The 12956-nt window shown below is 38.3% G+C and overlaps 1 protein-coding gene across 2 annotated transcripts in view; it reads left to right on the plus strand.

The window, feature by feature from the left end:
* LOC133306310 (ABC transporter A family member 1) overlaps positions 1–12956 on the plus strand; it is a 66189-nt gene that overhangs the window by 28632 nt on the left and 24601 nt on the right. For both annotated transcript variants that reach the window (XM_061506617.1, XM_061506620.1), the window contains exons 21-24: positions 1205–1903; positions 2034–2212; positions 11260–11470; positions 11945–12028. In XM_061506617.1, the coding sequence (XP_061362601.1) occupies positions 1205–1903; positions 2034–2212; positions 11260–11470; positions 11945–12028 (1173 nt within the window). The remainder of the gene's footprint in view (positions 1–1204; positions 1904–2033; positions 2213–11259; positions 11471–11944; positions 12029–12956) is intronic.

Below are 12956 nucleotides of genomic sequence, written 5' to 3' on the forward strand. Positions count from 1 at the left end.
CCTTAAAATATTGGCATTCTTGTTCAGTTGATCTTGCTAAAATAATGAACATGATCAAACGAAACTGCATCAAATTTTGTGGATGCCCAAGACTCATTAAACACTCTGAAATTCCTACTCCATGTGTAAGTGACTAAATGGCAATGTAGAAATAACTGCAGCTGTTGCTGCGTTAGAGCCACTCTCCACATATCAGGAGAATAAGATAAACTTTGCTATGTGGACAAGTATGCGACAAGTCAGTAGTGTTGATACTGTTGAATAGTGCTGCTCAAATATAAAGATTCAACTTTGGAGCCGGTTTGCAATTTCTATATAGGCTTTTCAAGAAGATCTTTGTGTTTGGAGAATGAGTATGGATTCAAATAAAATTTTCCCGAAGAACAAAACGCCTAATTCCTCCTATGTAGGTTGGAAGACAAAAAGATGGTGTCTAGTAAAATTAAAAGGGATTCTGACTTGGAAGCTTCTTTGTCAATTTGGTCACTGAAAAAGACCAAGGTTCCAAGACATAATGGAATACTGAGTGGTGTAGAAATTAGGAATGCCATCACTACCTTTTTCTTAATTTCCATTTTTTATAACAATAGATAATCGACAGACTCACCATCCTACTTTTTCTCAAATTAAAAAGAAAAAGGTAATTGTTCTCTTTATTAAGTTTTGTTAGTCTGTTAAAGAAAGGCGCAGGAGAGCATTGCTGTGATATAATGTGGTGCATGCAAAAAACAGGACCGAATGCAAAGAAACACATTTGTTATTCATTTAATAGGGAAAAAAAGTTGAAGAGTGCTTACTTGTCAGATTTTCATACATGTAAAATAGTTTATGAGAGAAATCAGTACTTCTGACTTGAATAAGCTAATTTTCTCAATATGACCATTGAGTGTTAAGCAAATTTTGGCGAGCTCATATTTAGTAGTAAATTAGGCCCTAGTTTTCCTCTTTTACCTTTATTTTTGTGAACAATTTAATTGTCCTTCTCATTTGATATGAACCCCATTAAAAAAATTATATAATGTAATGGATTTTTGAACCTTTATTTGAATTATTATCAGTGCTTTGGTCATGCATAATCCAGTTTGAACTCTCAATTTAAAAATGATTTCTCACCCTAAGTTCTTTCCTTCTTCCCCCCTGGTTATACATGGGATTATGATTGTTGATTCCATTTTATCCTGTCTTACTGGATATGCATTTCCAGGTCGGAACTGAGATTTCCTTCAGGCTTCCTATGGCCTCCTCATCAGCGTTTGAGAGGATGTTTAGGGAAATTGAAGGTTGCATGAAAAAACCAGTTTCAAACATGGAATTGAGTGGCAGTGGTGACAAAGACAGTCTTGGTATTGAAAGCTATGGTATATCTGTAACAACCCTGGAGGAGGTATTCTTGAGAGTTGCAGGATGTGACTATGAAGTTGAATGCTTAGAAGAAAATAACCATCTCCTAATATCAGACTCTATGGCTTGTTCTAATGATCGCCAATCCACAAAAATATGTTGTCTTGTAGTTTTTGGAAATTATAAGAAGATTCTTGGTTTCATATCTACCATGGTGGGAAGAGCTTGTGGTTTAATTTTTGCTACAGTTATTAGTTTCTTCGACTTCTTGAGTAGGCAATGTTGTGGCTGTTGTCTCATTACTAGGTCAACATTTTGGCAACATTCTAAAGCTTTATTCATTAAGAGGGCAATATCTGCTCGGAGAGATCACAAAACGATTATTTTCCAGCTAATGATTCCTGCTATCTTCTTGTTTATTGGTCTTCTATTTCTCAAGCTCAAGCCACATCCTGATCAACTGTCCCTGACTCTTTCAACTTCTTATTTTAATCCTCTGTTGAGTGGCGGGGGTGGGGGAGGTCCAATTCCGTTTAATCTATCTTTGCCAATTGCTGAAAAGGTTTGTCACTGATTGTTGATTTGTGTTTTTATATTTTACCATGTCTCTGTAGTCTTACACTTACTGCTGCTCAAAAATGGACTCTGGTGCATCCTGATTAACTTTTACTTTAATTTCTATTATTTTGAAGGTAGCCCAAAATATCAAAGGAGGGTGGATTCAAAGGTTCAGACCAAGCTCGTACAAATTCCCTAATCAGGAAAAGGCACTAGCTGATGCAGTGGAAGCAGCAGGGTCAACTCTGGGACCTTCTCTCCTTTCAATGAGTGAATATTTGATGTCTAGCTTTAATGAATCCTACCAATCTAGGTGTGAAAACTTGAATCTCCTGCTTCATTCTTGGTTTTTATCTTTCTTTTTTTTATTCAGAACTGTCAAGAAATTAAGAAATTAATACAAGTGTGGAAAGTTTTTGCTTGTAGTGTAAACAAGTTCCTCAAATCAACAAAGCTAACCAATAATTTTGACCTACAGTTTCGCACTGTTTGTTATTGTTTCTTTGTTTTTGTTGTTTTAGGAAGATTCCTGGTTCTACTACCCTGTTTCTTTTTGTTTTTCCGATTCTTTTTTATAAAAGAAAGTGTAAGATTAACTTTTCTTTCTCCTACAGATTTCCCTTGCAAATTACCACAAAGAGGACTAACTTGCAAGTTTTAGAAAAGCTTATGCTTTGTCCGTACTAAATTTTGCATGAATGCTTAAGCTATTATGGTCAAACCTAAATTGAGCTTTTTTTTTTTATTATTAACAAAGGAACTATTCTTCTTGTTCATTTATATGATTATAGTTTACTTCTGACTTGGAGATCCATGGATGATTGCAGTGGACTTTACTAGTCAATGTTGTGTTTTGGATTTGTCTTTGGAAGTTTTGTTAGGGAAAGGAAAGTTATTGAGTCTAAACGAAGTTATATCTGCTTAGTTTCTTAAACCAGTCTCTTATGGTTCTTGTTTCTCCTACACTTCTTCCTAGAAATTCCTAGATAGACATGGACAGGGAGTGGATGTCTCTTTTTCTTGATTTTTTGTCTGTACTTGCTTTTGTGCTCTGTTTTTATGTTAGTTTACTGTTGTTTTCTAGTAATTTTATCCCCCTTTGTATTCCTTCGTTCCATAATTACTTCTTTTATTGCCCAAATAAATAAATAAATAAAGGAAAACTAAATATAGACATACCTGTTTTATTAAAAAAATAAAATTTGGAGTTGTATTATCCATTCAAGCATTTGACTCTTAACTAAAGATTGTTTGTTAAATTGTTCTTTGTTATTGGATTAGAGCTGCCTAGTTAACTGCCAATAATTAAATGTATCATGAAGTTGTTGTAGTTTTTGGTTGTTAGAATAGTATGTTAAAGTAGTTCAGTGTATATAATAGAATAGTCCCGCATCTTGTGGGCTTAGCCCAGTAAGTCATTTAGTTTCTTTAAATAGAGAGCTCTTGTACAATTGTAATAGACATATATACACTTATTCAATTTCAAGTTGGTATCGGAGCTCTTTGCTTTGGGATCTTCCGCTTCTGCTAAAACCCTAAGTCCACTACTTAGGTGTTCTCTCCTTCCTCTACGCCGTGCGTCCCTCCGGCTTGTTTCTACAACCGTCAGAGTTACTGTTCATCTGCCGGAAATACTGTTCACGTCATCGGAAACATTGTTCATCGCCAAAAAAAAAAACACTGTTCTGGTGTTCATATTTTTTTGTCGTTCTTGGACAAAAGTACTCGGTTTTGTCTCCTCCTTCCGGATCTGCTCTTGGTTCTTCGTGGGTCTCTTGTTTGGCTGTCGGTTTGATTGTATTTGCTTTGTTTTGCAAGTTTTTATTGCATTCATAATGGAAGAATCATCTCTTGTTCACTTGAAGTATGAAGAGCGTTGTTACACGAAGTATTCTCACCTGCGACCCTTTCATGCTGCGAATATAGCTCAGTCAGATACTACTTCATCTGGTTTAGTCTCTTTCTCTCTCCTGCAGACTACGCAGCACTCCAGACTCTTCTCAGGAAGGCTTTTCCTCAGTCACCAGATACTGGTAATCCTGTTGCTTGTGTTTCTCATTCTACATCACTTGGCCCATAGATATTTGACTCAGGTGCTACCGATCACCTCTGTGGTAATAAGGAAATCTTTACATCTCTTATTTATTTTGATCGTTTACCTTCCTTTACCTTTGCCATTGGCACTAAAGCCCCTGTTCGTGGGATTGGACAAGCTCGTCCAACCTCATCTTTGACCTTGACATCTGTCTATTACATTCCTGACATCCCTTATAACTTAATTTCTGTTAGTAAATTGGTCCACTCCTTTACGTGCACTATTACCTTCTCTATCCATTCTATTTCTGTGCAGGATCCGGGTATAGGGAAGACGGTTGGAGTGGACCATGAGTCACGGGGTCTTTACTATCCGATTGTGTCTCATCCTTCAGTGGCATGCTCTCTCACAGAATCTCCACAACTTATCCACAGTCGCCTCGGTCATCCAAGCCTTACAAAATTGCAGAAGATGGTTCCTCTTTTATCTGGTTTTCAGTCTTTAGATTGTCTTTCATATCAGCAAGGGAAGCACACATACTTCTCTTTTGCCTGTCGAGTCAATAAACGAGCTGATGCTCCTTTCTCTCTTATTCATTCAGATATTTGGGGTACAGGTCGTACTTTATCTGTTTTAGACTTTCGGTATTTTGTTACATTTATTGATGATTAATTTCATTGTACCTGGTTTATTTAATGAAAAATCGTTATGAGTTATTCTCCATTTATAAAAGGTTCTTTGCTGAGTTTCATACTCAATTTGGTGACTCTATTCGTATTTTACGTAGTGATAATGCTAAGGAATATGTTTCTTTTGACTTTTCTAATTTCTTGGCCACACAAGGTACTTTACACCAAACTACTTGTCCTCACACTCCACAACAAAATGGGGTGGCCGAACATAAAAACAAACATCTCATTAAAACTACCCAGTCTCTTCTTATTAACATGCATGTTCTTCTACACTTTTGGGCAGATGCAATACTTGTCTCTTTTTTTCTCATCAACCATATGCCTTCCTCTGTACTTAACAATGACATTGCCCATAACCTATTGTTTTCAGATGCTCCTCTCTATCCTTTATCCCCACATGTCTTTGGTTGTATCTGTTTTGTTCATGATCTCACTCTTGTTAAGGACAAGTTAACATCTAAAGCCTTTAAGGTGTATGTTTCTTGGTTATTCTCGTCTTTGAAAGGGTTATAGTTGTTATTCTCCCGATCTTGAGCGTTATATTGTTTCTGCTGATTTCACTTTTCTTGATCAACAACCTTTTCATTCTATCCCTTCTCAGTTATCACAGGTTGATTAGGTTTTTCCTGTTCCTTTTCTTGACTTGTCTTTACTAGCTGCAGGTGACCTAATCCCAGAGGAGCGACCTCTTGCTTCCATCCCCGAGGACCACCTTTTTCTCACCTGTTAGTGTCGTCAGACTGTGCCTCCTGTGGACTTGACCGCGGCTGACTCATCGCCTTTTCCTGTCGAGCCTTCCCTTTCGGATCCTTCACCAGAGGCTTTTCCCATTGCCCAAAGAAAAGGTATACGTACTACTCGTAACCCTTATCCTCTTTATACCTTTTTGAGCCATGACTATCTTTCTATTCCTCATTTCACTTTTGTTTCTAGTCTTTCTTATGTTTCTATTCCTAAGATCACAGGTAAAGCACTTTCCTATCTAGGATGGTGCCAAGCGATGCTTGTTGAGATGACTGCTCTTTATTCCTGTAAAGAACCAATTCAACTCAAAAGCTTAAGCTGTTAGGTGAGGCTACATTAATGGTTTTATATATCTCAACACACCCCTTCACACGAGAGCCCACTGGGCTTGAAGGGTGGATGATGCACAGGCCCACCTACCTGTACGAAGAAAGAAATTCCACTAGAAAGAAAGTGGGGGGCAGTGAGGATCGAACCAGGTACACCGAGGCTCTGATACCATGTAAAGTACCAATTCAACCCAAAAACTTAAGCTGTTGGGTGAGGCTACATTAATGGTTTTATATATCTCAACAATTCCAATGGCACTTGGGATCTTGTTCCTGCTCCTTTGGGGAAGTTTATTGTTGGTTGTCGGTGGATCTTTACTGTCAAAGTTGGACCGGATGGCCATATTGATCGTCTCAAGGCACGCTTAGTCGCCAAGGGCTTTACTCAGATTTTTGACCTTGACTATAGTGACACGTTCTCTCCTGTCACTAAGATAGCATCTGTCCACATGTTTCTTGCCCTCGCTGTTGTTCGTCATTGGCCACTCCTTCAACTGGACATTAAAAATTCTTTTCGTCATGGTGATTTACACGAAGAGGTTTACAGGGAGCAACCGCCTTGCAGGGGGAGTGTGGAAGGGTGTGTAGACTTTGTAAATCCTTATATGGTCTGAAACAGTCTCCTCGAGCGTGGTTCATCTGTTTCAGTTTTGTCGTTCAGGCTTTTGGCTTAATCCGTAGTGAGGTTGATCATTCTGTGTTGTATAGGTGCACATCTCCTGATAAGTGCATCTATATGTTAGTCTATGTCGATGACATCATTCTCACTAAAAGTGATCAGGATGGGATTGACCAATTAAAACAATATTTGTTCAGTCAATTTCAAACAAAGGATCTTGGTAAGCTTCATTACTTCTTAGGGATTGAGGTGACACAGTCTAGACGGGTTATTTTCATTTGTCAAAGGAAAGATGCCTTAGATATCTTCGAGGAGACTAGTATGTTGGGGTGTAAGTCAGTTGATAAACCCTTGGATCCCAATATCAAATTATTCCCGGATAAGGGGAGCCATTATCTGATCCTGGACGTTATCGGAGGTTAATTAGGAATCTCAATTATCTCACCGTGACTAGGCCAAACATCTCTTTTGCTGTTAGTGTGGCTAGTCCTTGACTCCCTTTGTGATTCTCATTGGGATGCTGCTGTGAGGATCCTTCGGTATATCAAAAGAGCACCAGAGAAAGGCTTACTATATTCAGATCAGGGACGTATAGAAATTTGTGGTTATTCAGATGTCGATTAGGCAGGATCACCTTCGGATAGACGGTCTACTGTAGGTTATTGTATCGTCTTTGGAGGAAACCTGATTTCTTGGAAGAATAAAAAACAAACCGTTGTTGCCCGATCCAGTGCAAAGGCCAAGTATTGTGCAATGGGAGCTGCCACCTACGAACTAATTTGGTTAAAGCAGTTGATTCGGGAGCTCCATCTTTGTGAACAAAAAGAGCCCATGACACTCATTTGTGACAATCAAGCTGCGCTTCATATATCATCTAATCCTGTATTTCATGAGAGAATGATACGGCCCATGCCCAAGCAAATCAGTTGGTTAATGGGTTGTTAGAAAGGGAAGGATCTAGAAGGAATGTGCAACTGAAAATGGGAGGGAAAGCTAGCTGCATAAGAGGGAGGCATGGGAAGCATGAAGGGATCATCTTTTGGGAAGTATTGGATCCTTTTGGATATTGGGAGAGACTCCTGAGCCTCTCGAATTGCTCAGGAATATCTTTGTTATTGTTTAGTTTCCATTGTTGTTATTGTTCTCCCATTTATTGTCACTGTAATTAGGATTATATTGTCTCCATTATTGTAATAGTTGGACACTGCTCAGTTGCTCTTAATATACTGTCCACATTAGTATTTCATAAATTGTGCTACGATTTTGTTCGTGTAAATGAACTTGTTGGTTCTTATCAATTGGTATCAGAGCACTCCGATCCGGGTGCTTTGAACTTAGCTATTATAAAATATATATATATATATATATATATATATATATAAAAAAAAATAAAAATATGGAAGACAGATCTAAGAGTTTGCAGAAGATGAGAAAAGCGGAAGAAACCCACGCAGAGATAATGAGGCTCCTTGACGAGATTTTACATAATGTTTCTCAACTCAACAGAGGTTCGCGAAGAAGACGATCCGAGCGGCAACAGGGAGATCCAATCTGTAGGAATGATGGAGAATTTCATAGATCTATGGTTCGCGAGAAGATATTGGAGTTACCGGAGTTTGAAGGAGAATATGCCTATGGATGGCTAACCAAGGTTGTGCAGTACTTTGAAACGTATGAAATACCGGAAACAGAGAGGCTTCCTCGAGTTGCAAAACTGATGAAAGGTCAAGCTAGTGCTTGGTGGTGGTGCTGGAGCGGGATATATGTGAGTGCTTCTTGGCAGGTATTTGTTACGGCGCTACTCAAACGATTTCAACTGGATTTGATGGAGAAGAAGACGAAGGAGACGACGCAACCAGATTTGAAGGAGACGATGACGAAGGAAACGATGAAGAGGAAAAAACGAAATTGGGCCCCAGATATGAATCAGGCAACATTGGGCCAGCGAACCATTTTGGGTTCACCTGAAGTTAAGGGCTGGACTGTTTCAAATATGGCCCAAGGGAATTCAACGAACCCAGCCCATTCATCAACCGTGAGTTCCAGCCTTTCGAATGCGGGTCATTTTAACCCAATTCAAACGGGTTCTTTAAACCCGTCACCCGTTTCACAACATTACCCAAATATGGGTCATTCTAACCCGCGAAATACCAGCGAAATCCCTAGGACAACGACGACGAAAGGGACAACTCAGAACATGAATTTGGAGGCCAGTGGTGATCCAGCTCGCGAAGGTCTAGCTCGTGGTTGTCGACGCCTCACACAAGCAACGTTGCGAGCTCGACAAGAGCGAGATTCGTGTTTCACATGTGACGAGCGTGGGCACCCCAACCATAAATGTCAGGTCCGTCAACGACATCTGCTACTGGTTGACGCTGACGACGAGGAAGAGGGTGAGGGGAACGAAGACGGAGCAGCGGTGGCAACTATTCCAGACGTTGGCAATTCAGATGAGGACCAAAACCATTTGCTTGAGGAGGTTGTAAAAACCCAGGTCAGTTTCGCCAAATTTTTGGAGTTTATCCCCTCTGGTGATGCACCCAGTAGCTTGGTTTCAAACCGCCTCGGATTATGGGAAATTGTAAAATTGGAGAATGATGGAGCATGGAGATCTTGGGGCTGTCTTGAAGCATGGCATGAGTCAGGGAACTTTGAGGTAGTCTGGTATCACATCAAGGTATGTCGTTGGCCCTTTGATGTTAAAAAAAGAAAACAATTTTGGGAAGCGCTTTTGTTCATTGCAAAGGAATTCAAGAAGGCTGTTGAGACTCAATGGCCTAAAACTAGGGTGGAGTTTGTGGGATTTTGTAAGAATTATGCTTTTGACATCTTGGAAAAAAATCATAATAGGGGTTGCATAGTTCACGAAGACAAACTGAGTATTTTATATGCTGAAAATTCTGATTTTTTGAGAATGGAAGGCACACAAGAATTTTCACGGCCTCGTTATGTGAACCTGTGGAAAGTTAAAGGTTCAAGTGCAGAAGGGGAATGGGACCTTGGTGTGCTCTCTGGTGTTTTAGAAAGCCCTTGTCATATACCTTTCACGCAGTGGGATCCGGGTGGTGGCGGTTGCTCCCTCGCCTACCTTAATGGATCCTTACAGTTCAAGCAATGGGATTCGGGTGGTGAAGGTTGTTCCCTCGCTTACCTTAATGGATCTTTACAGTTCAAGCAATGGGATCCCGGAGGCAACATCTTCGTTATTTGTACTCACCTTGAGGACAAGGTGAATGTTTTGGGGGGAAGTATTGATACGGCCCATGCCCAAGCAAATCAGTTGGTTAATGGGTTGTTAGAAAGGGAAGGATCTAGAAGGAATGTGCAACTGAAAATGGGAGGGAAAGCTAGCTGTATAAGAGGGAGGCATGGGAAGCATGAGGGGATCATCTTTTGGGAAGTATTGGGATCCTTTTGGATATTGGGAGAGACCCCTGAGCCTCTCGAATTGCTCAGGAATATCTTTGTTATTGTTTAGTTTCCATTGTTGTTATTGTTCTCCCATTTATTGTCACTGTAATTAGGATTATATTGTCTCCATTATTGTAATAGCTGAACACTGCTCAGTTGCTCTTAATATACTGTCCACATTAGTATTTCATAAATTGTGCTACGATTTTGTTAGTGTAAATGAACTTGTTGGTTCTTATCAGAGAACCAAGCACATAGAGATCGATTGTCACTTCATTCGAGAAAAGATTCATTCAGGAGAAATCAAAACGGCATTTGTCAACTCCAACGATTAACTTGCGGATGTCTTCACTAAAGCTCTTAGAGGTCCTCGGGTTGAATACATTTGTAACAAGCTGGTTGCTCACAATATATATGCACCAGCTTGAGTGGGAGTGTAAGAATAGTATGTTAAAGTAGTTCAGTGTATATAATAGAATAGTCCCACATCTTGTGGGCTTAGCCCATTAGGTCATTTAGTCTCTTTAAATAGAGATCTCTTGTACAGTTGTAATAGACATATATACACTTATTCAATGTCAAGTTTGGTAAAGCTTGATGTGAGTCTATACTTCATCTACATTTCAAGCCACTGGTTTTCTGGTTGTGGGGTAATTTTAGGTCTAGTGGTGCGTTGACAAGGAACCAACTATCCAAATCATAATCTTCAAGGTACAGGCTTAAGTTCAGTTTTATTTATGTTTCTATCAAGAACCAACCATGTCCAAAGCTTTTATTAGGAGTGGGCCAAATAATAGTTTCTATGTTACAATCTCTATCAACCTATAATAATCACATAAGAAGATATATACCAAGATTGGCTGCTGCATATATTTTAATAATCACATAAGAAGATATATACCAAGATTGGCTGCTGCATATATTTTAGTTCCCTTATACCTGGGAACTTGAACTTGCTTTGTTGAGCTAGATTCTTGTATATAATTGATAGTTGTTGTCATGAACCAACTCTTCCAAAAAATTAAGTTGTTGGGTGAAGGTACATAAATAGTTTTATTATATCTCTAACATGTCCCCTCACGCAAGCACTCTTTGGGTTTTGAAACTTGGATAATACATAGACCTAGTTTACCTTGTGCTAAAATTTAACCTCTTGTATTTACAAAAAAAAAAAAAAAATTTAACCTCTTGTTAGAAGAATGGGAGGCGGCATGTATCAAAAAACTCTAGACCACCTGATCATAGAAGCTCTGATAACGTGTCACGAACTAACTCTCCCAAAAGCTTAAGTTGTTGGATGAGGCACATAAATGATTTTATTATATCTCTAATAGTTGCAAGTGTTTTTAGCTATTTGCCGATGGAACTTATACAATTATTCTCTAGGTTAAATAATGAAGGGGATAAATATCTGTGACAGTCTAATTATATTTTTCTTGACAACTCAGCTAAAACAATTGAATATAATATTTTTTTTTTATGATGACGACATGTAATATATGCTGTATTGCAATGTATTTTGATATACAGGTATGGGGCGATTGTTATGGATGATCAGAATAATGATGGAAGCTTAAGCTACACTGTATTACACAACTTTTCTTGTCAACATTCTGCTCCCACCTTTATCAATTTGGTGAATTCTGCAATTCTTAGACTTGCTGCTCGTGACACAAATATGACAATTCAGACACGCAACCACCCTCTACCATTGACACAAAGTCAGCGCTTACAACGTCATGTAAGCTACCATTTTCATTTTATTTCATAGTACATCATCACCTTGTTGTATTGCAATTCATTCACGTTTAATGTTATTTTATTTTTTTTATAGTTAATATTTTCATATGTACAGCACCCTTTTTAGTCCTTCTCCTTTTCATCCCCCCTCCTTCTTTTCCTTTATCTTATTTCCCCTTACCCATTTCCTTTTTTTTTTTTTTTTCATTCTCCTCGTGTCTATCATTGGGTTCACCTACCACCGACCCCAATTAACTTAAAGGTGCTGTTGATATTGATGTTGATTTTCACATGTAAAGCACATACTGAACTGTGATGCCAAAGATCCCCGACTTGTATAATTGTAGGAAATTTCAAATAATATTAGGTTAATGCAGCAATTCCCTATACGTTTGGAACATTACTATGTTTTATAATCCCCTCTATACTCTTCAGAAAATTAAAGATTTGATGAGCTGCAGATGAAATTATGTAGGACCTGGATGCCTTCTCTGCTGCAATTATTGTCAATATTGCCTTCTCTTTTATACCTGCCTCATTTGCTGTTTCAGTTGTTAAGGTAAGTTCTGTTACACTGCTTCCAGCTTATCATTTAATTAAGTTTTTTTGCTTCAGCCTAAAGAAATTTATAGAAGACAACATTTTACTTTCAGCATATAGTGTAAGAATTTTGTTCAAATAGAACTTAGAATATGAAAAGGATGTCCATGTGTTGCCTCATCCATATGTCTAAAAGATGTTTTTCTTTTTTTTGGTAATCTAAAAGATGTTTTTCTATTCCTGTGCACGTTTTCTCTGTAACGGACAAACGTCCTATATAGTTATATGGTGCTGCCTTCTCTATTTTCTTGTCTTCTGAGAGCCCACCCTTGTGTCTCAAGACTGTCCACTGGGTGTCTTATTATTAGATAGGTTCCTTTACTTTTGAGCTACAATCCCAGCTGTTTGAAATTGACTGTATCACCGTTTCCCAGTTGGGGCAGTTTTTTTATTTTGGAAATCCAGCATTTTTTTCAAAGAAAAAATTTAACATCACACATTTCTCCTTAGTCTATTCCATTTTATGCAGTCCTTTCTAAAATGATCAATTAGTCGTCTAGTTGAGGAAGCAATCTTAGGAGTTGTTTCCTAATTTCAATATTTTATTATGTTTTCTTATTTAATTAGAATTAGTAGTCTTATTGCTGATTGCTGTAATGGACTTGGTCTTGTACTAGTAATACTACGTTAGTAATTGACCTAATTATTATAAATAATTCCATTGGGATAGTATTTTGTACGACATCATTATAAACCATATTAATCTTGTTGAGACAGTATCATGGAGAAACCCTAATCTTTGTCAATGAGTCAGTGAAAATACCCTAACCTCTGGTATCCAATTTATATTATAGAGTAATGCGGTAGCACAAGGTAAGTACCATAGTTGTCAATCCTAGATAGCAGCTGATCCCAAAAATATTATAGCAGGATGACGCTATACCAAA

This window comes from Gastrolobium bilobum, unplaced genomic scaffold (assembly GCF_033153095.1).
Source record: "Gastrolobium bilobum isolate Gb01-03AN ecotype WA unplaced genomic scaffold, APGP_CSIRO_Gbil_v1 utg3329, whole genome shotgun sequence".
NCBI classification, from domain to species: Eukaryota; Viridiplantae; Streptophyta; class Magnoliopsida; order Fabales; family Fabaceae; genus Gastrolobium; species Gastrolobium bilobum.